At 39.8% G+C, this 25,607-nt stretch overlaps 1 protein-coding gene across 1 annotated transcript in view; it reads right to left on the bottom strand.

The window, feature by feature from the left end:
- The window catches only part of MID1 (midline 1), a 142,354-nt gene that overhangs the window by 11,866 nt on the left and 104,881 nt on the right, over positions 1-25,607 (bottom strand). The window contains exons 4-7 of the mRNA XM_075176364.1: positions 18,617-18,724; positions 15,347-15,495; positions 11,560-11,687; positions 3,213-3,356 (exon numbers count right to left, since the gene is read on the bottom strand). Of these exons, the coding sequence (XP_075032465.1) occupies positions 3,213-3,356; positions 11,560-11,687; positions 15,347-15,495; positions 18,617-18,724 (529 nt within the window). The remainder of the gene's footprint in view (positions 1-3,212; positions 3,357-11,559; positions 11,688-15,346; positions 15,496-18,616; positions 18,725-25,607) is intronic.

Below are 25,607 nucleotides of genomic sequence, written 5' to 3'. Positions count from 1 at the left end.
GGGGAAATGTACTGAGGAGTGGAAAGTGCAGTCAGTCTGGCTATGTGGTTTTAAGAAACGGATTCCAAAATAACAGCCTCCATTAGCACGGTAGGTGGGTATGTATGCAGAGTGATTCCTGTTGTCTCAGGGGAAAAAAGCATGTTGGTTTAATGCAGTACTCTAGCTACTCCCTCGTGACTAATTCATAGCTACAAAAACACAGAACTGAAGACAATCTATGAATCTGTTTACATTATCTGCTACAGGCAACACACAATACCAATGGAAACTTTTTGGGATATGACAGAGAAATTGAAAAAAAAAATTATGTGCAACAGCATGCAAATGCCACAAATAGAAAGAAATTTGTGCTAATCCAAAATCTATTCCATTAAAACAGGATTTAAAAAATAAAAAAACTCACCTAGCTTCATTTCATCAAAACATGAAGGCTGCAGTGCGGCGCCTGCTAACGCCACTTAGAGTGAAAATAGCTCTCTGTGTTCAACCACACTACTAAGGTACACCCCGATATTAAAGGGACAATCTCGGAAAGTAATTTATAAAAGTTGGGATATTAGACCCCTCTACAGGACAAAGAACATAATCCAACAAAGTGAAGAAACATCCAAGCAGTGTTCTGAGTAAAATCAGGATGTTAGTGGGCAAATATCCAGTACCAGTGGAAGTTGGAATGAACTGGGAGAGTCCCATTAGGTGTTAGAAACCTGGGCAGATCTGTAACAGTTAGATTTGGTGGGAACATCTCCATTGAAGGTGTTAAAGTCTACATTAAATAATGAGATTTAAAAAATCTTTACAACATTTAGAAAACCCTTCCACATATACTTAAATATGCATGTACTTAATTTGGGTTTACATTATAGCTTTCAATTAAATTGAAACTAACAGCCAGGATTTTTGTGTAAGAGCTAGCTGCATTCAAAAAAAAAAAAAAAAAAAGAAAGAAAGAAAAAGGGCAAAAGGGCCAGTTCTTTTTTCATTTCTTTTTGCTGTCATTTAAAGTCTTCAGAGCATTTTGTAAACAAAGTTTCTTACAGTGTTACTTCGTTTTCTCTTCAAACTTTTAATGACACCATTTTTGCAAAGTGATAAAATGAAAGTTCAGACTGCCCGAGCACTTCATGCTATACCCAAAAATTATCATATTGCATCTCTGAAAATAGACTAATTGATACATGTTTTGCAGATCAAAGCGTTCATCTCCACATGGGAAACCTACAATACCTAAAAAAGAAATACCTTGTTATTTAGTCACTAGTAAGCAAAGAGTAAAACCCCACATCACAGAGGTGTGGAAATGGCACACCTTTCTGCTGCTGTGTTCACACATAATGCAATAACTAACTTGCATAAAGCCTTCTAGCATAAAGCCATAGATAAAAATGGGTTAGAAAACAAGCAATGTACTCTGTTATCATTAAGACCTGTCTGCTTATAGTGATTAATCAGGGAAGATTTTCTTTCCTTATCTACCTTGCTCCAATTTGTTCCAAATTACTATTAGACCTTTTTGTTATCCAGCCTCCTCAGATCTGGGAGCATGTGTTGAAGTTTACTTGGTCTTTCCAGCAGTCTTAAATTTTACAGTGTGTTGTCCAAAATTAGGCTGTTTAGTGAAATACTAAATGGAGGTTTTGGCAAAACACTCATCAAATTTTCAATAGTCCACCTTATTTTTCAGTCAATCCTGAATACCGAAATATATTCACAGTACACTACTTAAAAATGGTGTTAAAATGCCAGCACATGAATCCTTAGTTATCCTTTCAGATGGCTTGGAAAACTAATTCCAGTGTAGGGATGGAGAAAATGAGATGCACACAGCAACAGAGGAGTCAGTGCAAGAGTTTGGCTCAGTACTGAAACTTGACATAGACCATACCATTTTTCCACGACACAAAGCATGTAAACATGTCCACAGCACTGACTTTCATCAAAGTATCTCAACAAATTTTGTAAGAAGAAAAACACTTCTGCACTGGGTCAGAGTTAAGCCTATCTAGCTCAGTGCATGGCCAGGGTATCTGGTGGCGGACAAAAGCAAGAGAGTAGGAAGGTGTTAAGGAACAGGGAAAGCCCACAGCGATCATTTCTCACCACACTCTCTCAGGCCTCAACAGCTTCCAGCTCTGGGACTTCCTGAGCCAGGAGGAAGTCTCTACAATTCATTGTTCTCAGTGGATTTTTCTTGCATGATCTATCTAGTCATCTCTTGGACTCAAAAACACAACAACCCTCTGTGGCAATGAGTTCCCAATTTAAATACATGTTGACTGAACAAACTCCACCTTTTGATTGATTTGGTTCATTTCAGAATCCTTGTTTCATAAAGCAAGTACATGTCAGCTAGCGGTATTCCCATCAAACATACAGGGAAGAGGAAGAAGTTAAATGACTTCTCCAAAGTCATAGTCAATGATGACTATGCACTGAACCCAGAAGTGTTGACTTCCTGGCCAAAGATTAGACAATATCGTTTTCTCAGAGGAATAGTTATTTAACAACAAAACAATCCAAGAAATAAACAGTAAGTTTGTTCATTAAGGAAAGTCACAGATTCAAAACAGAGAGCGTATTTAATAAAAAATGTGCTACAATACAAAATATAAAGCAATGATTGTTAATGTCATTATAAGTGCAACAAAGTTACCATGTTAATTGTTGTTCCACTGATGTTTGCTGCCTTCGTCTTCAGTATACTAACTGAGACCTATGCTTTGTAGCCTTGAAGACAGTAAAAATCAGAGGGAAGGACTTAATCTGTATTTCTGACAAAGGTCCAGTTGTCAAGGGTATCTAAATGACAACGGGGCTGCAGGTCTAACTAATGACCAGTTCAACATAGACTCCCAAGTGCCCGACTAGCCCAGACAATGGAACTGAGGTCTTTGTCCCTGCTACATCTGCAACAAGGGACCTAGGACGCAACAGACAAGTCCTGTTAACATGGGCAATCTTGTGCCTTTGGGACTATGTGCTGGTTTTAGTCTTCAAAAGCTCCCACTACATGGCACTTCAGTTAAAGAAATTTTAACTGAATTAATTCTGAATCTTAAAACCTTTCAAAATTATTATTGGTTTGGATTTAAAATTTTGGCTTTAAATCTTCCTAGAAAATATTTTTTCCTACATTTATATTTAAAGGCACTTGGTTTACAGAGAAACCATAAGGAAACAGAACTAGAAAAGAGAAGGTTTATACTTACTAACAACATTAGCTTGTCCGGTGAAGATGGTGTACTGCAGCTCGTAAGAGACCACACTGAACTCATCATCCGACGTCCAGTGGACCGTAATGGTATCATAAGAAGCTGTACAGAGCTCTTCTCGAATGGTGGGTGGGTTGGGAGCTGTGAGATACAACAGAGGAGGCTTATTGACACAGTACAATATTTCCCTTCTCACCTGAGATTAGGAGATGCATCTGAGGTATGAGTTTGTAGCTATACCATCCAAAAGACTTTTCAACAACTTTTTGCTAATTCCAGTAGTAACTCTGATTATCAATAAATTGTTGCAAAGGTATTCTTCCTATCAATATAACTACCCGGGAACTCCAGATTTTGAAAATATTTTTTATTAAAGTAGTTTTGGTTTCAGATGCCCTAGCACAAGTGATGTGTTGGTGGTCACATTAAACTGTGACTAAATGGGTACAATTGACATGTTACTTTTTCTAGGATTGTTTCTGATCATCACACCAAAATTATCAAAGTTTCATTGATGCATATATCAAGAGGGAGAGTCAACACACTTCACTGTTGACTTGAAAGCAATGTTTGCCTAGCCTATCTTACCAGAGATTGGCATAAGTGGTATTTAAAAAATATAATTTTGGGGAAGCCTCCAAACACTCATGCTTTCATGCTCAATCCTCTCCTCTCTGCAAGTTCATTTTTATTTATTTCCTAAATATCCTTTCTAATATAGATGCATATAATTTCTGTTGGCTATACAACTCACTTTTTTTCAGCCTTACATAAAGAGTTCTTATCATAACATCATGACTGTATGACTATTACAACCTAATCTTCAATGTCATTGCTAATTAATTCTAGAAAACAATCCAAACACATTAATAAAAAGTTGTCCCTCTGTTTCTTTTTTTAATCAACAAGCAAGATCTCTGTGTAGCAAGCTATACATTCTTCTCCCATATTAACACACAGGTTTGTTTTAAAGACCTATTTAAAGAAGTGAAACTTGAAGCAAACTTCTTAGGTCTAAATTTTCTTTGTTTGCATTCTTTACAAAGCCAAACACCTAAATAAGAAACAAATGAGTCTTTCTTTGAAAGGCTGGTGGGCCTTTCTGTGTGCTTGTCTCAGCGGGAGCTTCATTCCTAATCATCTTCCCTACATGCCACCATCATGCATAAAAAAAAAAATCCTTGTGCTTAATAGTGTTCCTCCCAGCTGTCACAGAGTGAGGAAGAGGGCACTCAAGCTGAAACAACCACAAATGCCTGTGGATATTTCCTTAAAGGAAAAGGAAGGAACTCTGAATGGTATTTTTGCTGTCAGCTCTTTAACGTCTGTTAGCCACAAATAATGGCCTCAAAAGAGTCCCTTTGAAGGAATTCCACTTTTACTTTTGCAACATCTTATTTTTACGAAACATCTATTTTACTTTCCATTAAGAATTTTTATAGTTCATGTCCCTGTTTTACTGATGTATGTTCCCAAGGATTAAAGTGCAGACACATTTCCAAGCAGCCTCTTTCAACCAAGGGGCATAAGGAAACATTCAGATGTGTTTCATGATATGACCGTGATTTGTGATGCTCTAAATATTGTAGCACGGAAGCTTACCAATGCTTTTTTTCTTCCCTCAGCAGCAGAACCTTGGGACAGATGGATATTAATATACAGAGAAATGAACTAAAATAAGAACAGTCATCCAGGAGGGGAATATAAACAAAAGAAGGAGAAAAAACCCCACAATCTTCTGGAAAGATTAGTGCTGCAGTTTAGAGGTTGTGTACTAACTGAGGCCAACTAAGTGTTGTGAAAGCTATACAGTACTGCATTGGTCCTATCAGCTGTATTTCAAAAATGTATCCAGCAGAACAATCTACAGGAACTATTTTTTTTTCTAACTGAGCTTCATTTTCATATTTTGTCTTTCCTTCAAAGCAAAAAAAAAACCTGAAAAAAATATTAATTACAAATATACAAGTGGATCCATTTTGCTACTATTCAACTAAAGTCTTCTTCAGTCTTCTGCAACCAACAGAGCAAAACCTTTTACTTCAGAAATGTACCTGTTATAACTACCACACAGATAATAAATATTAATTTAATGGAAAGCAACAATTACTGAAGGTTTAATGAGCTGCATTTCAATAGCACCTAAGGGTCTTCAACTCCTTTGAAAATGACAGCCTAAGTTTTCTCTTCATGTGCACACCTGGCTGGCCTTATGGCTGGAGATTTACAGGGCTTCATGTAATGAGAATGACAGAAAAAAGAGATTTGACCTAAGCAGGACATCTTTTCTCTTGCTCTCGTGATTAACCCACACCCACCTGAGACTATAGTGCATGAAATTCAGCTCTTCAGCAACACTGATTTCATAAACCACTCAGAATAAAACAAAATATATCTGCTTCTCCTGCAGACAGACAGACAAGTCTACATGCAAATGGTTTGTTACCACTTTCAAAATAACATAGAAGTCTGACTGCCAAATTCATCATTCCACAGCACATACTCCTTTGGAGAGTGTAAGTCCGTAATGCGATTAAAGAGATTGACCTTAATCAGTTATCTTCATCATTGCATTTGATAGTGTGCGATTTGCTTATCACATTTGCTAGTACTGCTACAGAGCTCAGGTGCCCCAGGGAAAGCTCTACAGAGACCCCAGAGCGATCTCAAGACTGCACCAGCACCTTCCCCCGCGTGGCCTTGACTCGGGTGTGCTCCGCCACTGCTCAGAAAGAGGAAGCCCAGCACGCTTCCAGCACAGCAGTGGAAGACATAAAGGCTCGTATCTACGGTCCTGTTTCCCGGTGGAGAAGCAGTGATTGCCCAAGAGCCCTTCCAGTCCATTTCAGGGTGAGGACAGAGCACTGACTCGCAACAGTAACAAGGCTGAAGTTTGACAGCTGATGTTAATATTGGCAGCCTTGTGTCTACAAACTGCTACCCAATGTCAGGGAGAGCTGAAAAAAATCTGAAGCAGCTCTTGAAAACCCCAAATTTACAGCCTTGAGCAGCGAGGGAACCTGGAATCGGTGCCAGCAGACTTAGCAAGGCACAATGAAAGCTGCAGCGGTTTAAGGAATTGCTTCCTAACATCTGCAGCTCTCCTTGGTCATGGGGTGGCAATCTCCATAGAGGACCAGGGCAAACATCTGGGAGTGGTAACTGCTTCAGTCGCATTGACTTTCATCCATCTGCATTCATGAATCAACACTCTCTGACAAGAGTGAAAATCATTGCTGAAGGCTGTTTTAGTTCATTTGTGTGACTTTGACTCAAAACTGAGCAGGCACACTTAAATAGTCAAGAACCACATCTGAGGTGCCTGAAAGGCAATAACTAATATTTGAAAAGCAGTTTCTTAAATTTGCTCCCAGAAGTAACTGACTTTGTGAGTATACCTACTCCCTTTCTACTGGGTTAGTCTCACCCACCTTCCATTCAATGTCATCTGCGTGGCTTTTGCTCTGAAGCAGACTGAAAGCACTCTCATGGTCCATACACCTGAGAGGCAGTTTAGGGAAACTGCCACCTCTCATTGGTGAATCCCAGCATGAAGGCGGTCGCTCAGAGGGCAACTACTGAGACTATTTCTAAATTCTTTCAGCTCAAGGTCACAGAGATTGACTAAAACCACCTCAACTTCCTTTTGTTTGCTCAGTCTCCATCTCCCTGGTGGCATGGGGTGATTGACTTTGTAAAGGGTTCCTTACTGATTTTCATACTGAGTAAAAATCAAAGATCTAAGCCACCTCCTTGACTTAATGGTGCTAGAAATATTCATATTGCTGGTATGAATATGAAGGAGTTGAGGAAGCTGCTCTGAACCTCTCTCTGCTGTTCGTTACTGGCTCCATGGTGTATCAAGACACTAGACCGAACCAGCACGCAGGAACTTGAAAGGCACAGCGACATAAGATGTGGATACAAATTTGATGCGTTAGTAACATATCATGCATGAGTTGGCATCAAGAGCTCAGTCATACAACCATGTAGACATAGGCTTTGGGTAGACCAGAATTGTTCAAAAACAACAGAATGAGAAGAGATCACTCCCAAAGCATGAGACTGAGCTGGCTGGAGATGTTTTTTGATCTTTTAATACTGAAAGAGTTAAGAGGAAAGACAGGTTGTGAAGGGTTTCCAGAACAAAGTTGTTTTCGTGTGAAAAAACTGCTGGTATATGCTAAGCAATGCATATTTCTTAGTACAGTCATAGCTAAAGTGATGGATGAAGAAAATGTATCATTGTTTCAGATGGGATTTCTGAAGCAGGGCAAATTGCAAGGTCAAAGAATAGATGTACCTGCAATTGATTTCAAAGTATTAAGACACAGAACAAGTATTTTTGATTCACAACGGATACAAAAAGTCCTTATGTTAGTAATATTGTGCAGAGAGTTTGCAAGTCGTATGCATTGCCTAGATCTAGCTAGATACATGTTTAGAAAAAGATGAGTTCCAGATGAAGAGCTTGAGCAACTGGCAAGATAAGAAAGCTTTCAAAAGATATCAAGGCTATATATACAGAGGATAGAACAGTCAGAGGAAGATTAAGGGTATTGTTTTACTATACTGAGCTTGACATCTCAATGTCTGGCTGGCAACTTTCAAAGGGGTATCAGAGATTTTCATTTGGATAGCAGAAGCTTTTGGACAGACAGCTGTGTAAATGATAAGCACAAACTAGCTGAATTTATATTTGGGAAAGAAATAGCCTAGCAAGAGAGAAAAATGCAAACTTCGAAGTGCCACACAGAAAACTGGGCTTGGGGAGAGGGAAGATGAAGAAGATCTGACAAATAGTACACTGGGAAGAACCAAAGGAGAGGAAAATCTCCAGAAGACAACCAAGGTCAATTGCTTCGAAGGCAACTGACAGCAGACAGAATGAAGCTGGAATTTAGGCTTTGACATTTTGTTCAGAAGCAGTACAGACGATTGATATAATATCAGCTTCTTCACTTAATTCACAACACAGATATACCACTAGGACTTACAAATGGTCTTCATTTTACTTAACTGTGAAACATGATAAAAGTAAAGCCCAATTCACTCTGTCACACAGTTTTCAGTTTAAGATCTATAAAGATTCCATTCATCAATCTGAAAGGGGTAAAATAAAATAAATCTTCCTCTAGAGTTTCTGAACAACAATAGAGAATAATCAAGTGCATTTGACTCTTGGGACTATACATATACTCGTATATATTACATATATACATATATTTACATAAACGTATTTTAACTGTCTGCATAGGTTGTATTTTATGCTCAGATAATTTGGACACGTGTTTTGGATTTTGCCATTGCAGCCATATGCTATTTATTAATGTGAAGAAAAACAGTACAAAGACAGAGCCAGCTAAAACTGTTCTTCACTGGGCATCAAGGGCAAGGATAAAAATGGTGGCTTAGGAAAAACCAGCTAAACCTCTTGATACATTTGCAAGTTCCCTTAGACTGCATTTGAGCAATTTTTCAAGACTGTGGATGAGGTAGGAAGAAGGCAGAGAAGGAGCTGTGTAAATGGCACAGCCAGCATGATGGACTGCAGGAAGGATCTTCATTACCATTGCACCCTGTAGCAAGACTACCCTTCATTTTCTGTGGTGCACAGCAATTAGGCTGGTAATAGTGGCATGGGATGTGCAAAGGGAAGAAGACCTGGGGAGTGCGGGAACAGACTGCTAAATGGAGTTAACCTCTTATAACTTTAAAGAGGTAAACCTCAATTGTCTATATTTGAATGAGTCTGTCTAGCCTCTGTTTGGAGCCAGCCAGGAGAAATAGGCATCTCCAGAATAGAGTCAACTGACTGATATATGTGCCTTAAAACGAGGTGGTTATTCCTCTTCTTTGACTATAAAGGAAGCTGAGGCTGATTATTTTACAGGTAGATTCCTAGGTTAGGGCAAATGAGCCTGGCTTTTTTCTTAATCCTTCCTTTTATTTCCTTGGCTTTTTATAATTTTGGGGTGAATACTCAACATGGTGGCAAAATTCCAGCAGACTTTGGGGAGAGGCAGACACCATAACATTTCACTGGTGCTGTATAAAAAGTTCAAGTGACTCTCGCCAAGTTATTATTGCGTATTATTTACTTGAGTATGTGTTAAACACTGATCGCATTCACCAGTTACACAGTGATACAGAAATTTCTTGCAGATAAAATCTGTCTTTCAGATATGGCAAGAACCCCACAGCTCTGTAACGCAAGGATGGTGCTGCCCTGCGCAGGCAGGCAGCCTTGCTCTTCCCAGTATTAATCTGTTCACTTATTCCCCTGCAGAAAAGCCAGAAATCAGCCCTCTGCATGGAAAAGATCCAGTGGTTGGCAATGAGGAGACTCTGTGCTCCCACATTCTTCTGAAATAACACGGATATATCTCCTGCAAACAGGGCTAAGAGAACAGGCCCAGGAAGCGTTTTCAAGTGCTTTTCTAACAGTGGTTTGAGACTTTCATTGCAAATTCTCGCTGTTAACAGCAGATGCTTAAAGACCCTGCAAAATGAAAACCTACTCCGTGTCTCTTCTGTTTTCAATTGAACTGGAATGAATTGTTCTAATTCTGGCATTGAAATCAAAACACCCTAAATTACAGTAATTTGTTTCTCTTTGTGAGTCATTATATACTCTGAGATTGCACATTACTCAGGCCTTCAGTAAGGGTCTAATCCTGCGGGCTTCTCCAGACCAAAGCTCTCAGTTAAGCGAGCTGGGGCTCTGCTCTGTGGAGAACCCATCCCACACCCTGACGCAGAGCACACTGCGTGCTCTCTAGTCCCAGACACAGCGAGGTCCTCCAGTTCCGTGGTGGGGGAAATACACAGCGTCACCGGCATGAGACAACATCTTTCATTGCTGAGCCCTCGATGTTGATTGCTTCAACAGCTTCTGGTTGCTCAAGGGACATCTGCCAGGCTGCAATCTGCCGCAGCGAGGAGGCAGCCCCAAGGGAGAGGGTAACACGTGGAGCATCCGTCCCCCGGAAAATGGGATTTGGTTCCTGCTCTCCCTCCTCTGGCTGCTCCAGGCTAAGCTCCAGCTGTTCTTTCATTTCACTCTGCTGCGGTGGCTTTTAACCATTTCTCACTCCCGCTTGCCCACACCCTGGTCGGGGAGGAATGCAAGGAGAGGAGGTAGCAAATGCATTCCAGTTGTCCTCTGTAGCACCTAATCCTTCCTGGCATTCTGGGGCTGCTGGGGGTAATATATTCAGGATTAAGAGGGAGAGTGTATTGGGTTTATGTGGCAAGGTTTGGGGCTGCAGGGGTGACTTCTGTGAGAAAAGGCCACGAGCTGACCCCATGTCGGACACAGCCCGTTCTGAGACAGACCCGCTGCTGCCCAAAGCTGAGCCCATCACTGATGCTGGTAGTGCCTCTGTGATAATATATTTAAGAAAGGGAAAAAAAGGCTGTGCAGCAGCTGGGAGCGAGAGGAGTGAGAAAATGCGAAACAGCCCTGCAGACACCGAGGTCAGTGAAGAAGGAGGGGGAGGCACTGGAGCAGAGATTCCCCTGCAGCCTGTGGAGAAGACCATGGTGACACAGGTTGTCCCCCTGCAGTCCATGGAGGACCACAGTGGAGCAGATAGCCACCCTGCAGCCTGTGGAGGACCCACACTGGAGCAGGTGGATGCCCTGAAGGAAGCTGCTGCCTGTGGAGAGGAACCCACACAGGAGCAAGTTTTCTGCCAGGAACCATGGCCCATGGGGGGCCCACAATGGAGCAGTCCATTCATGAAGGACTGTACCCCATGGAAAGGACCCGTGCTGGAGCAGTTCTTGGAGAACTGCAGCCTGTGGGAAGGACCCATGTTGGAGAAGTTTGTGAAGAACTGCATCCCGTGTTCTGGCCCACGCCAGAACAGGAGAAGAATGTGAGGAGGAAGGAGTGGCAGAGACAACGTGTGAGGAACTGACCGCAACCCCCATTCCCTGTCTTCCTGTGCCACTCGGGGGGAGGAGACAGAAGAGTTCGGAGTGAAGTTGAGCCCAGGAAGGAGGATAGGGTGGGGGGAAAGTGTTCTTAGTTTTGTTTTTATTTCTCGATATCCTACTCTTACAATTAATAGGCAATAAATTGCATTAATCTTCCCCAAATTGAGTCTGTTTTGCGTGTAGCAGTAATTGTTGAGTGATCTCCCTGTCCTTACCTCAACCCATGAACTTTTAATCTTATTTTCTCCCCCTGTCTTGCTGAGGAGGTGAAGTGAGAGAGTGGCTTGGTGGGCACCTGGCAGTCAGCCAAAGTTAACTGACCACACAGAGGAATGAAGAAATTCTGTCACTACTGTTTTATGAGGAACATATAATAGTAGCACCATGAGAAAAAAATTACCTGTAAGGTAATCAAGGCATTCCAACAATTTCTTCTCCCTGGTAAAATCAAGTGCGAAAGTATCGAAAGTATCGTTGAGATTAATTTCAGGAATTAGAACCTGGGAGGATGCAGTTGCCATGGAAACCCTATAATGAAAAGAAAAAGTCTTTTAGCACCCAAGACACAATAACTTTCACATCAAGGTAGGACCATATCATTATGATTGTTATCACTTCTCAAAAAGCTTGACAAAAAATTTCACATGTATTTTATTTATATGGTTTAAGTTAGGAGCTTCTCCTGCCACTTTTATTTTTGTGAGCAAAGTCTCCAGTAAAAATCTCTTATTACTTAGCTTTTGCCTAATATGCAGTGTCAGATCAGTTTTTAACAAAATACTGATTAAACAACAATATACTTTGAATTGTTCTTTCTAGTCACCCCCTGAACCAAAGTAGCAATAGCACCATATTTATCTGTGTTTTAAGCAATCCTGGCAGATGCTGCATCTCTCCCAACCCTTGTTTTCCCAAGCAGTTTCTTGCTCCAGGCATTCCTTGGCACTGCTGTCCCAAGGGCTTGGTCCAGATCCCCACACCTCCACAGCTGTTCAGCACAGCACACTGCTGTTAACTTCAAAAAGCACAGGGAGGAGATAAAACAAATAGATGTCAGCACAGCTTATTTTGAAAGGCTTTTCCCTGCAAAGCATGTGTGCGTACTTACATTTCCTCCAAAACTGAAAAGTTTCCTTGCCTACCTCATTTCAGGAGCTACATCCACCTTTTGTCTGTCCAGCCGTACTAATCTAGAGAGGTGAGCTTTCACAAGAAAACTGCCATCAGGATGTACCTTTCAGATCCTTCAGCCTGGTATCTCAAAATATATGTTACTGGAGAGCTGGATACTGGATATGTTTACAGAAAGTTTGGTCGGTTTAAGCAAATAGATTATTAAACCTCATTTGTTAATTGTTTGAGTTTGGAGGTAAACACACAACCATGCACACAAGGTATGTCAGTTAACTGTCATTCATGACACATGCCAGATCAAAATATTTTGACTGCTTCAATTAACAGTTTCCCAAATTAGAGTATTTCTCTGTAGACTCTCAAATGCCTCTAGATTCTCAAATGCCTCCAGGCCAAATGCTTACTAAAAACTATGTTTTCATATATTTCTTGTATAGTATTTTAGGAAAATGCAGTTAGGAAGGTCAAAAACTGAGCTGCACATCTCGTTGTCGTCAGCATAGTTGTCAAAAGCTGAGCTGAGGAGGTTTCCTACTCAATAATTCATGTTATACAGTTTTCAGCACTGTTTCCCTTGCAACTGTGGTTGTAGAACTTAGTTTAAAGTAGATCCTAGTACAGATAGTAGAGATGGGGTATTTTTGGAGAGCATAACTGAAGTGCCTTTTGCCCCATGTACTTAGAGGGAAAAATTCCCTGAGTTCTTTCAATTCTTTTTTTTCTCCCCCACCCCTCCCCACCCCACAGTAGTTCATCTGCAGTTACACTATGCTGTTTTATATCTAGTAGGAAAAAAAGACATGCATTTCTTGCAGGGCCTGTGTTAGGGCAAACAACTCCACAAAATTAAGAATGGCTTTGCTAAGAAACCAGCACGCAGGTATCTAAGATGAAGAGCTTCTTTGAATACCTCCACAAAGCACATATTTATTGTGAAGAAGACCATATCACAGGCCCTTTTGGACTCTGTTTGGGGCTACGCAAAGGATGCACTGTGAGTACATGTGCTAAAGTCAGTTTTCAGTGAGCTCAACAGTTCGCAGTTTCAAACACCATGTCAGCGTATTGGGTTCAGAGGACTGAATTTCCTCTTGTACTTCTGCCCGCTCTGACACTGTGCTTGGCTGGAATGTTTTTTTATTGGATAAATGCATTTCACCCACTGTAAATAATGCATGACCTAAATCATTGTAGTGTGTGTAATGTCTTTGCTATACATAGTTACCTGTTGTGCTTACAACAGAGAATATTATACTGCAATTACTTTGAAATATGTGCATGAAGAAATGCAATGAGCATAATTTCAGGCGACTGTTTTAGCTGCTGGAGGGCCCTGGTGAGACTGTTACATGAGCAGTCTAGAAGTAAACAAAATATTGCTTACCACATGAGAACTAAGAGTTACTTGTGGGGAGTAATTTATTAATCAGATTTAGTCTCTTTTTCCATTTGCAATTTGTCTGCAAGCACTTGGTTGCAAGCACAAACTTTTTCCCCTCAGTTTTATTCACTGCTTGAAATGATTCTCTGATTTTCAGGGCGTTCACAGCCATCTCATTACAGACAGCAATCTGTGATAGCCAAGAATTAGATTTGATTGGGCACATATGTCGGCTGGTCTCATTTCTGCTCTCTGAGCGTCTCTCCTGTGACTGTATTTATGATGCAACTGTTCATGTTTACAAGGTTAAGATGGAGCTTCTCTGAATATTCTCTGGTAGTCAGTTAAAAAGCTTTTGTCTCCACAGGCTTCTGCCCTATTGCTTGTTCCATCGGATACTGGGAAAAGGCCAGACCCTCACCTTCAGCTTTTTGCTCACGATACTCACGTGGTAGTTTCACTATCAGCTTCAGCTGGGAAAAAGAAGTGCCACAATGTAGCTTGGTGACAGAATACAAACCAGGGTTTGAGTCTGACAGATCAAATGTAATCCCTTGCCTTCCCTTCCCTTCCTTTGCCTTGCCCTGCCTTCCCTTTCTCAACAGATTTTCAATTCTCTGAGCCTGCAAGGAGCAACCCAGCGTTGGCTTATTTATAAATTCATTAAATAGCTTTGGTGAAGCCTGATATTCATAGAATCTGCATACAGCACTCCAGAGTAAGTGATAGACTTAAAAAAAATAAATAATAAGAGCAGGTAATTTCATACTTTGGATTAGGTGAAAATTGGCTGGACAATGTGAAGATATAATGTGAACCCAGAGATAAAAAATAGTTGAATAAATGAGCATACTTTTTAATAGTTTTCTTCATTGTCCAGGTACATTCTCCTTTTTTTTTTGTTTCTCTGACTGATGGCTAAACAGCTGATAATTCCAACAGAACATTTTTTCATCAGAAAATACTGCTGAAATTCAGTGGGAATGTTTCAGCACTCACAGTGTTGCACTGACAGCACAGTTTCCTAGAGAGACTTGCTCCCTTGTCTTTGGGTCCTTGATATATCTGGCACACTGAAAAGGAGCTAGGATCCTAGAAGCAGTAGAAATTCCCTGCACCCAGGGACCCAACACAGCAGCTGCCATAACTTCCAGACACCCAAGCTGTTGAATCTCCAACTCTTCGAGTGGGCTACCTCTGAGATGCATGGTGCAGGTTCCCAAAGTTACACATTTTGTTACCTTGCCGCTTGCTGTTTTGTGAAGAATGTGAATCCATTAAAATAATTGTGAATTTCTTCTAGAACGTACTCGCTGCCTGATTTCTTTCTCAATCTCAGAATTCTTCATGGAGTAGGAATTTCAGCCTCCAGAAACCTGGTTTTTTAGTCTGTTTAGCACCAGATATCTGCTTGGCATCCACGTTACCTCCTTCATTTGTGTGTGCATCCTTTTTTGACTGCTCCTCTTTTCAAAGGGATGTTTTGGTTTAGCATTACAGTAAGGTCCTTCCCACTCTGGTACAGCACAAAGTAGTGTTTTGGGGAAATGTGTCAATTCATCTCCCTCTCTCTGACCACATTTGTGGTGGGACAAGACAATATGGCAACTATGACAACCCATCTGCCTTAAACTGAGGTTTTTCTGATTATCGAGAGAAATGTCTTCTTTACCTTTCGGTGATATTTTTAGCAGTTTGCAGGAAGCGAGCGTGATCGTTCTCCTTCAGCGACTGTTCAGCCTGAGAGATGAGGGATGTCGAGCGCTCAATGCACTGTTTGCAGTTCGCAATCTGCTGAGCCAGTTTTCTCAACCTCACCACCTTGAGTGGAAACACAAGAAAGCAGTCACATCTTTAAGGTCACAAATCATGATTGCATTTGCACTTCCGATGCAAAGCTGGAATGCAAAGGGGGAGTTAAGATGAATGGCTTCACTGACAAGAGCTTCTTTCACACTAGCTTGATGGTGAGCCCCATCTAGCCACGTAACATTTTTAATAAGGGGACAGGGACAGCCTTTCTGCCTCAATATTTTCCACATGGAAAACAACAGGGGAGAGCCAAAACAAGCACAGCTGGCCTATTTTCCAACAGAAGAAACGTCATTTCCTGGTACTTTCTGCTTACATGATAACTAAGGGCTATTTAGATAACCGTTTCCCTGAAGTGATGAGATCTGTGTTAAAGGCATCTTATAGATTAACTACTTTTTTCTGATTCCTGAGGTGAGTTTCATAAAAAATAATCTGAAAATAAAACTTGACAGAAAAAGACTGTTCAATTCTACTAACAATACATGCTTGCCCTTTTCATTATGTGCTTTTAGTCAAACAGGGTGTTTTCTTGTTGGATATTTTTAACTGGACAAAAGCACAGTAGTGCTGGAGAGCTGATTATTATTACTGCAAACACATGTGCTGGAGATAAACACAGTAGATGTGACTGTAATCATTAGCTGAAAGGTTAGGGAGGGGCACAGTCAATCCTCCATCTAAAGACAATGTTGGCTAACAAAACTTCTAGTTCCTGAAAGGTCTGGGAGTCCTTCCCATTGTTATCACATCAGGATCATAGTTTGAACAGGAGTAAGAAATAGGAAGGAAATGAAATAATTCTGGAGTTTAGAAAGGCATTAAGACCCAGTTACATGCAAAATGAGGAAACTAACAACCAACTGGATTGGCAGAAATAGCCAAATTTATAATGAAGGTAACGTTCCCAATCTCAGCAATCAGGGCACAAGCTATGAAGTTGCTGAGTTGAATTTCAGATATAACTGCATCCTTAGCAGAGATAAGGGTATCCTACCTGACAACAGAAACCAGTAGGAAAATAAATCTCTTGGAAAACTTTCAAAAAGAAAATACTGGCCAAATGATTAGTGTCCTGTAACATTGGTATTTCTTCTAAAGATAGAAACAATAAAGGGAGAAAAATGCTGGGAAAGCATAAAGATTTTGAAACGCTAATAAACTGGTCAGCTTCTAGGATGAACTAATGCCATAATGTTTTCTCTAACTGTGCATTTGCAGAGATTACAATTTGGTCTACACCAGTCTAACCAAGGAGAGGTTCATTTCAGTATTAAGTAGCTCATCTTTTTGTTTATGTATTAATTAACAAAACAAACAATGCACTCAAATAAATGTTACCTTGTGAGCTTTTAGCAATCAGACGCATGTCATGATTTGTGAGGGCTATATATGAACTAGTTTTTTTGTTTGCTTGATTCTTTTTTATATCTTCTTCAAGAAAACAACTGATGATAAACTTTAAAAGGAAGAGTCTCATCTCACCCACTCCCTCCCAATGGCAGGAACAATGTCTGCACTAAAATTATCTTATTTATTTGATATTTAAGTGGTTTTTTCCTGTTACATGCTCTGTGGGATTTTCTAGGTTTCTGGTGATAGGTGAGATTAAGGATGGAGCTGCACCACATTGTCAGATTCGTGTGTCTGAATCTGCAGCCTTGCCAGCCATAGCTAGAACTTTATACCCGAGTGTTTCCAGCTCTGTAGCCGTAACTATAGTGCTATAGACAAATTTGCCATGCCCTACCTTCCAGAAAGATTCTTAGCCACAGGCCCTCTTCAAAGAAGGTACATCGGGCAGAATTCCCTGTGGCTTTTCACATGGGTCTCTCGAACCCCTGAAAACTTCCAACATATACAACATCTGGGGCAAAGCATTCCAGACCTTTACTGGACCTCCATCGGTACCACTTTTGGTTGAACAAAGTAGAACAAAGAATGGGGATAGATTCTGGTATCAGCTATATTCAAATAAATTTGTAGTCAATTGTATTCTAAATCTTTCATGCTCTAATGGACATTAGAATACATCTTTGCAAGCAACAGATTTTTTAAAAGCAACTCATGTATATAGCACAAATCCAAATGAATGAAAACTTTTCTACTTCATTGGAAGCACAGCTGGTCTCACTGCATAGAGAAACAGAGTTGAAACAATAATGCAGAAGGCCACCTTCTCCATTTTGAAGGGAATTATATTTTGTTAACAGCATGAGGAAATTCAAGTTCTGTCACACAATGTACTGGACCTGTGGCTTCAAACATGTTTAAGTCAGCCCTTGCCTACAGGCTTTTTATTTCAAGTTAATTGGAATATCTTGACAGCTGCATGAACCATTTAACCTGCTCTTGAATTTATTCCTTTCCTGAGCTTTTCCCACACAAGAAGAGTTTATATTTGACTTAGTTTAGCAGTTAAAGAGTAAACACCATGTACCTAGAAAATAAGAATGTTAATTCAACTCTAATGTGTTTCTGAGTTAACAGGTAGCTAGCAGAATGTGTTGAAATTTGAATATCAGAGATTTTTTCTGCTCAGTGTGTTTGTCACTAATAATCATTGTATCTCAGTAATTAGAAATGCACATTTCATTTCATTTCCTGCATGTTTCTGAATATTTTTTTTGTAAATAAGTTAAACTTCTTATTCTCAAGAATGACAATGATTGAAACAAATTTTTTATGTGATAGTATTTTAATAAATAATTAAAGTATCTAGACTAAAATATTCATGTAGATAATTGCCAGCCACGATATCAAATGTTGTGACACTTTGTGAAAGTGAAAATTTTGGGAGAAACAGTCAGACATATAACAGATTGAAGGAATCACTAATTAGTCATCATTTTATTATCATTTACTGATGGTGTCATCATTTCTGTATTTATCCTTAAAAATCATAATCACATGTAGTAAGAGAAATGCCAAATAAATTGTTGAGGTCTAGCACACTAATCTTGATATATTTCATTCTTCTTTACATGAAAGTAGCAGTACTTTACATGAAAGTAGCAGGACTACATAAGGACTTTTACAAATTTGTATTAATAGTACCTGAGGTCAAAAAGCCTAAAGCATGACGAAGCAGTGTTGACCTACTTGTGATCTAAAGAAGAAAAGCTTTTACCTTTCCTTCCTTGATTTTGGTTCCAATTATTTGTCGTCTTTGCTGGATTATTTCAATGAGCTGGTCACATTCTTCCATCAGCTTGGTTTCTTGGCGTGATGCATTTACCTATAAAGCAAACCATTATGATTAGCAAAACCTTTTTTGACATTTTCCTTTTCCTAATTTAAAAACTGGAATTTCTAAAATGTTGGTTTGGACATTTTTTTCTCCTTTCTGTGTATAAACTGTGTGTTATTTTGTTTTCCCTCTCTTGGATTTTGTGAAATACTGAAAGGAGTCTGAAAGTCTTGTTTGTAGGAGGTAGGACTTGCAAATAGATACTCACCAGGTATTTCTAACTCAAGTGAGAAAAGCCTGGTCCTGTGAGTACTGAGTGATGTCAGCTATAGCGGACATCAGTGAGAAGTGAAGGCTCATCAGGAGGTCCTTAACACATCACAGTTTCAAGCCGTGTATAGGACTGCAGTGAATACTAATGCACGTAAGAGCACAAGTACTGGATCAGACAGCCCATCTAGTGCAGTATCCTGCCTCTCACTGCTGCTAGTGCCAGCATCTGCTAGGAAAGCATCTTAGGAAGAAGTCCCAGCATGTATGATGATTCCCATGAATATTTTCTCATCCTCCAACCACTTGCAGCTCAGAGTCTTCTTGAACCAGACACAATTTCTACATCATTACTAACCCTCAGAAGAGTTATCTTCCGTGGATTTATTTAGTCTCTCCTTCAACCTCTGCAAACTTTAAGTATCCCCACCATCCTACAGCAATGAGCACCACAGCTTAACTCACAGTCAAGTGAACAACTGCCTCCTTTAGAGGCATTTGAACCTGTCTCCTTCCAGCTGTATTTAATGATACCAAGTTCTTTTACTGGAAAGGACAGTGAACTGGTGATATACCTATCCACAATCTCCGTGCTGCTTGTGCTTTTATAGATCACTGTTTTGTCCTCTAGCAGGACTTCTTTTCTACATTAAAGAGGCTTAAGTGATTAAGTTTTTCCTTGTATAGTGATTCAGTTTTTCCTTGTATGAAAGCTGTACCATACCTTCAATCATCCTTGTTTTTCTTCTCTGAAACTTTGCCAGGTCTATCATCTCCTTTTTGTTATGGGGAACAGAACTGTGCTAAGTACTCAAGGTGCAAACAAACTATGGAGTCATACAGTGGCACAATATGTTCCCTACTTCATCTTGATTACTTTCATAATGATTCCTAATGTTTGATTTGCCGAATTTAACACTTGAAAATATTGTTTATTATTTTTAGTCCACATAGTGGTTCCTGAAAGATTCAAATTACCAAAGATCCAAGCGACATTACCAAGCCATGTGTATTGACTGCCTTTATTACTACCATTTTGCCTCAGCAATGAATCAGATAGATAGAAAATAATAGCTGTGCTCATGTCGTTTTCTACAGTATAAATATGTAAGTCAGTGAAACTGTTTTTAATGCAAAAAAACTCACAAAGAATATTACCTTTCTATGGAAAATGTTGACTTTTATCAAAAAATAAGAAAACTTAGAACAGTTTTGTTCTCAGCTGAAAATGTTTTGATTCTGAGGGAGACTGATTTTTTCAGTGAAAAGTCAACATTCTGTACAAACCAATAGTAGTATGTATAGCTTAAGTGTATGTGTAAAGAGTCAGAGAAAAAGGCAAAAAATTCTAATCATATCTAGAATAAAGAAAAATTTAAAGGGGTGATTTCAGAGCTGTGTTTCCATACACACTTTGCTAAGAGGGTAAAGCAATCTTCAGCCCTGGCCAATTGCTCCTAGAGCCACGTCACCTTTTCCATTGGGCTAGTAAGAGCTAGTGGTGAACAACAACAGGGAACAGTTCCAGGTGACAAGTAACTGTATTTCTCCCCTTGGTTGTTTTTCAGTCCGATGAGCCCCTTGATCTGCCTCAGCCGCCTTTTTTTTCTTCCAACAATGTGTTTAAACATGCATTTACCTGTAAGCACATTATGGAGCTCATTAAGATTAAGCAAATTCTTATATATCTAAATTTGGACCACGGCCAATTTTACAAATAACCTTCTTACGTGAAATACATTGTGTCCTCCAGGCAAAGAGGGGACTTGTTTACAAAGGCCTGCTTTCATTAAGGTTTTGGATTATCCTTCTCAAACCTTCATAAAATTAAAGTTTGATTGCATATTTTACAGGCTTAATTATTAATTAAGATATCAGGATTGTAAAAAGAAAATATGTTTGTTTCTGGAAGGGGTCAGATGGTACTGAAAGTGCTGGGGAGATCTGCACGCAGTAGGTGAAGATGTAGAAGGTACTTCCACCGTGCAGTTTCAGGTGCCTATTTATCTCCTTACGTTAGCTGTTCGCTCTGCCTGGTTTCCCACGATGGTCCACGAGGAGAGACAGACCACGGAGCAGCTCACCCAAAGCCTCTGGCAGCGCCAGTCTCCCTCCACTGACCGCTCAGGGAGCCTAGAAGAACTAGTCAATCAGCACTGCCCCTCCTATTCCCCTTCTTCTCGTCACCCCACCACCCCGGCTGCATCACACCCTCCCGTCACGCACCGTACTTTGGCATGAAACTCTGCAGAGCTGTTTTCAAGGAGCCGTCCAGTGCACCAGTTTCCCCACCCCCGACTCCAGTTTCACTAGGGGACTGAAATTCCACCAAAGAGTGGGGAATCCCAAAGGGGCAACCATCACATCCACTGCACATGGGCGCAACTCCTTCTGTGTCGACACTGAGGTCTGCTCACGCCAGAGCCGACTTTGGCACGTAATTACGGTAACACTTCACAGGATTTTTGAGTAGCTTCCACTCAAAGTGTTACTTCTATCACCACTTACATCACGAATTCATTTTGTCGAGCAGATCTAATTAATCTTTGGGGTAACTGTCATGAAACATAGAGTTACAGGAAGGCTAAGTCAACATTGTTTCATTTAATGCTCTGGTTGGTTTGAATAATAAAGTATTAATTAAATCTTAACTTAAAAAACTCTAGACTAAGAAAAACAAAACGCTTGGAAAAAACCTTTGGATTTTTTACACACTGACTGCAGACCTCTCTTTTTCTTTGAAATCTGAAAAGTATACTCTTTTATAAACTTCATTTGAAGACATTTCCAACTTTATAGCTTGCACAAGCTTATTAAAAGTGAAAAGAATATTCCAAAATTATTTGATATGTCTGAGCTTTGTATGAAAAAAAAAAACATTTAATCTGGGGGCTTTTCTCAAGTTGAAATACTCCTTAATCAAATTTTCAGCCTACAAGGCCTCTGATTCAGTAATAACTTTATAATTGAGCACATGCCTAACTTTAAGTGCACCATATTAGCTGTGGCCCTAAAGGGACTATTTGTGAGATTAGCATTGAATATTATTTACTTGTATGTTTCTGAGGAGTCGTATGTCAGACCAAAGAGCCACAGGCATGGAGCAGGGCTCCGCTGTACAGGTGCTACAGAAATACCAGAATAAAGCTCTGCCTTCTGCTCGAGTCCTTTGATGAACAGCAACCTTGACAATAACTTCCAGCTGGGACTGGCCAAGGAATGCGAGTACTGTCTGGTGAAAATATTTGAGGTTTTACATTCTACATTTTTCCACATTAAAAACAAGCCCTCTTTCCAAGGAGTTTATTAAGAGAGACTGAGAGCTGCATTAGAAAAGTCTGGAGACTGCATCGCTCACTTTGCTTGTGGGAGGCTCTGAATCATGCAGAGAGCAGACTTAAATCTGGGCTTCCTCCATCCCAGATGAATGTTGACTCCTTAATCTGAGACATCTATTGCCTGAGAGTTTATGCTGGACTTGGGGACATCCTTCTGTAGAAAATTTCACTGACATCAATACACTTAGTTTTGGCAAATTCCACAAATTTGCCAAAACAAATGAATCAACATATTCCGATTTGTTTGCCGAATCAACAAATTCCTTAAAAATCTGTGTCCAGAACTACTTTGAACCTAAAGTTTTGTTTTCTGTTGGTATCATTTTTATAAACTTCTCTTCCATGCCACAAAACTGTTTTAAAACCGATGAGGAGGCCTTGTTACAATTTAGCAAAAATGATGACATTTTCTACTACAAACAAGCAAGCAAGGACTGATTCTAATCCTGCTGCTTTTGCGGGGAATTTATTTCTATTTCTGTAATATCCGAAGACCTCAGACAGTTTACTGAAAACAAAATATTTCAGGGTTCTTTCCAGGTTTTCCAGACAGATAGACAGGGACTGCTGGCCTTTGCCTCAGGGAGTGGGTGTAGCAAAAAAAGAAAAACGGGGGTTCCTCAGATGTCTGACAGAGAGCTGGAAACAACAAGCCCCCCTGACCCGAAGGGGAGAGCAGGCCAGCTGCTCCCATCTCCACAAGCTGAGAACTGCTTTGGAAAGTGTTCTGCTCTCTGCAGAGGTTTCCCTGGCTTTCATCTTCAGAGACCTGAGTTAAATTGCAGCTTAGGTCATAAGAAAATGAACGTGGTGGTTTCAGAGTCCCCAGCAGATGTCTGGGAAATCACACAACTACAGTATGGTTAGAAGTTCAAGGGTACGGGGGAGCTTCTCCGGTTAATTCAGAGGCAAACAGAGTGTCAGAGGGCTAGATTCATACCCATGAAAACTTCCCAACTAATATACTGGAACCAAAGGATTTTTTAGTGTCTCAGCAGAATTTTCCTTGCAGGAGCAAAACTTTGCCTCTGGGATTCCTTATGGGTGAGGCAATTTTGTCCGCAAGTGGAAATGCACATGTGTCTTTTCAGCAAATAATCTCTAAATGACAAACAAAATAAGACACCCTAAGTTAGAGGTGGCCTGCTTTTTTAAGACTACACTGTCTGGGATAAGTTCATCAAAACCAGAGTAATTTTTATTCTCCAGTCCTCCACTAGTTATGCAAAATGAAAGAAAGTAGGTTGTAGAAAGAATCTGATCTTTGAAAAGTAAGGTATGAATCTGAGTTTCAGCTTTACTATTTAAAAATGGTCTCAAATGCCTCAGAAATAATCTCTTTGCAGTTGTGGCCATACAGGTAAAGAAGAGGTACCAGCTTGTGTTCATGGGTTGAGTTGATGGTTTTAGAATTACTATATACTCGCAAATAAACAAAAACATCTCAGAAAAGCAAATTGCAACGATTCCACTTAACAGCTGTAACATCATTGCCACATGTATCAGCCTAGATTTTGAGCCCGAATTCCTCCTTACACCAAACCCAGAAATTGAGGGAAAAAAAATCTAAAATTATGAAATATAATGGCTGATACCTGTTTACTCTAGGAAAACTTTCTTCATTGTCCTGTAGATGTGGAACACACTTTCTGGGATTAAAGTCTCTAGATGAATTAAAGGATTATACTCATCTACAGAGAGAGGCCTATTTATTTTTTAATTACTCCACGTTGTAAAGTGAATAACTTTTCTTCATAGAGTCACAATACGTTGAAGCCATATTTTAACATCACCCATGTTTCATTTATTTATTTAATGGAAATACAAAGGATAATGATTAATGCGCATTTATGAAAACATTTCTTCCCTTTCTTTTTCTGGATATGAGAGTCATGGATTCAAACTTCTTTCATTTCATATCCCTGCTTGATATTACGGGTTATTCAATTTAGTCTTCTGTAGAGCAAAAGCAACTCTTGGAATAAAGCTTTTTCAGACTTTATCGAGTCTAAGCATAAAACTGATTTTATCTATTATGACAAAATGTGCCTTTGGAAATACGTGATATTAATCAGCTTGCCATCTGAATGGATCATCTACAACTCCTTTATTCTGAATTGGTGCAAGAGAAAGGAATGGTCATCTCCCATTTCAAGTGTGCCAGAGGCTTTGTTTTTGTTTGCATTCCACATCTATCTCTAACCAGGAGACCTGTGTTCAGAGGCAGTCTCAGAGCAGGTTAAACAAAGGTCAGCGCAAAAATACTCTGCCTACCTAGGAATTTTGTGAATGAAGAATCGATTGGGCCAGGATAGCTAAACCACTTTGGGTCAGGCTGATAAGACTATCTGCCCCAATCTTGACTAAAAGTAAACCTTTTCACAAGTTTGAAATACTCATGTTACTTATTAAAATATTATTTTAAAATTTTTCCCCACTGTGCTTTAAAGCACATTGTTGAGAAACTAACCAGCAAGAAACCTAGCAGTCCTCTAGTGACATTCACAATCTAATCACACAACAAAACCAAACCAAACCAGAAGTTTCATGGAAAACAAACAAATTGTTTTTATAAGTTTTCCATTAAAAACATAAAAAAATCTTAAACTCAGATGATCTGGAAAGTTCTCATAAAGAGCTACTCCAGATACACTTGTGCTGACAGCTGTAAAGCCCATCGACTAGGCTTGCTTCAATGAACCCAGTACTGTTTTTCTAAAACACAAATGCAGCATCATGTTGAAACTATAGCTGACATTTCTCAGGATAGGAAAGCACACTGGAGAAAAGACGTTTATTGAGAGACAAACCACAGATTCACAACTGGGTTAAACTGCTCTGGGATCATACTGCCAAAAAGAAAAAAGGTACTCCCATTTTCCTTCCATCCGCAGAAGCCGGTGTGGCCGCCTGGGGAAATGGCTGGGCTGAGCTCACCTGGCTGATGCGGATGTTGCACAAACGCATGGGAAGCCGGTAAAGAAACACAACGGGGAGGGCAGAGGCAGAGGTGGGGAGACTTTTGGCAGCAATGAGGCTTAAGATCAGATTAAGCTCTTTGTGAAACTAAGCCCTAAGAGGGATGTGGTTTTTTAAGACGCAGTAAAAGGATCGTATTAATCATTTATTTTCAGTCATTATTTTTGTCCTTTATGTTAGTCCTTTCTTTGAACCTAAATAATGAAAATATTGTTTGAATTGAACTATATTTACTTATTTATTGCTGTTATTTTGTTTTTCCTGCTGACGTTAAGCCTTTGTTTCAAGTTGAGCAAAATATTCCACTTGGTGTGTTTCTTTTAGGGTAGAAAAACAAAAACAAT

The sequence above is a fragment of the Calonectris borealis genome, chromosome 1, assembly GCF_964195595.1.
Source record: "Calonectris borealis chromosome 1, bCalBor7.hap1.2, whole genome shotgun sequence".
Lineage (NCBI taxonomy): Eukaryota > Metazoa > Chordata > Aves > Procellariiformes > Procellariidae > Calonectris > Calonectris borealis.
This window is presented reverse-complemented; position numbering and strand designations above follow the sequence as displayed.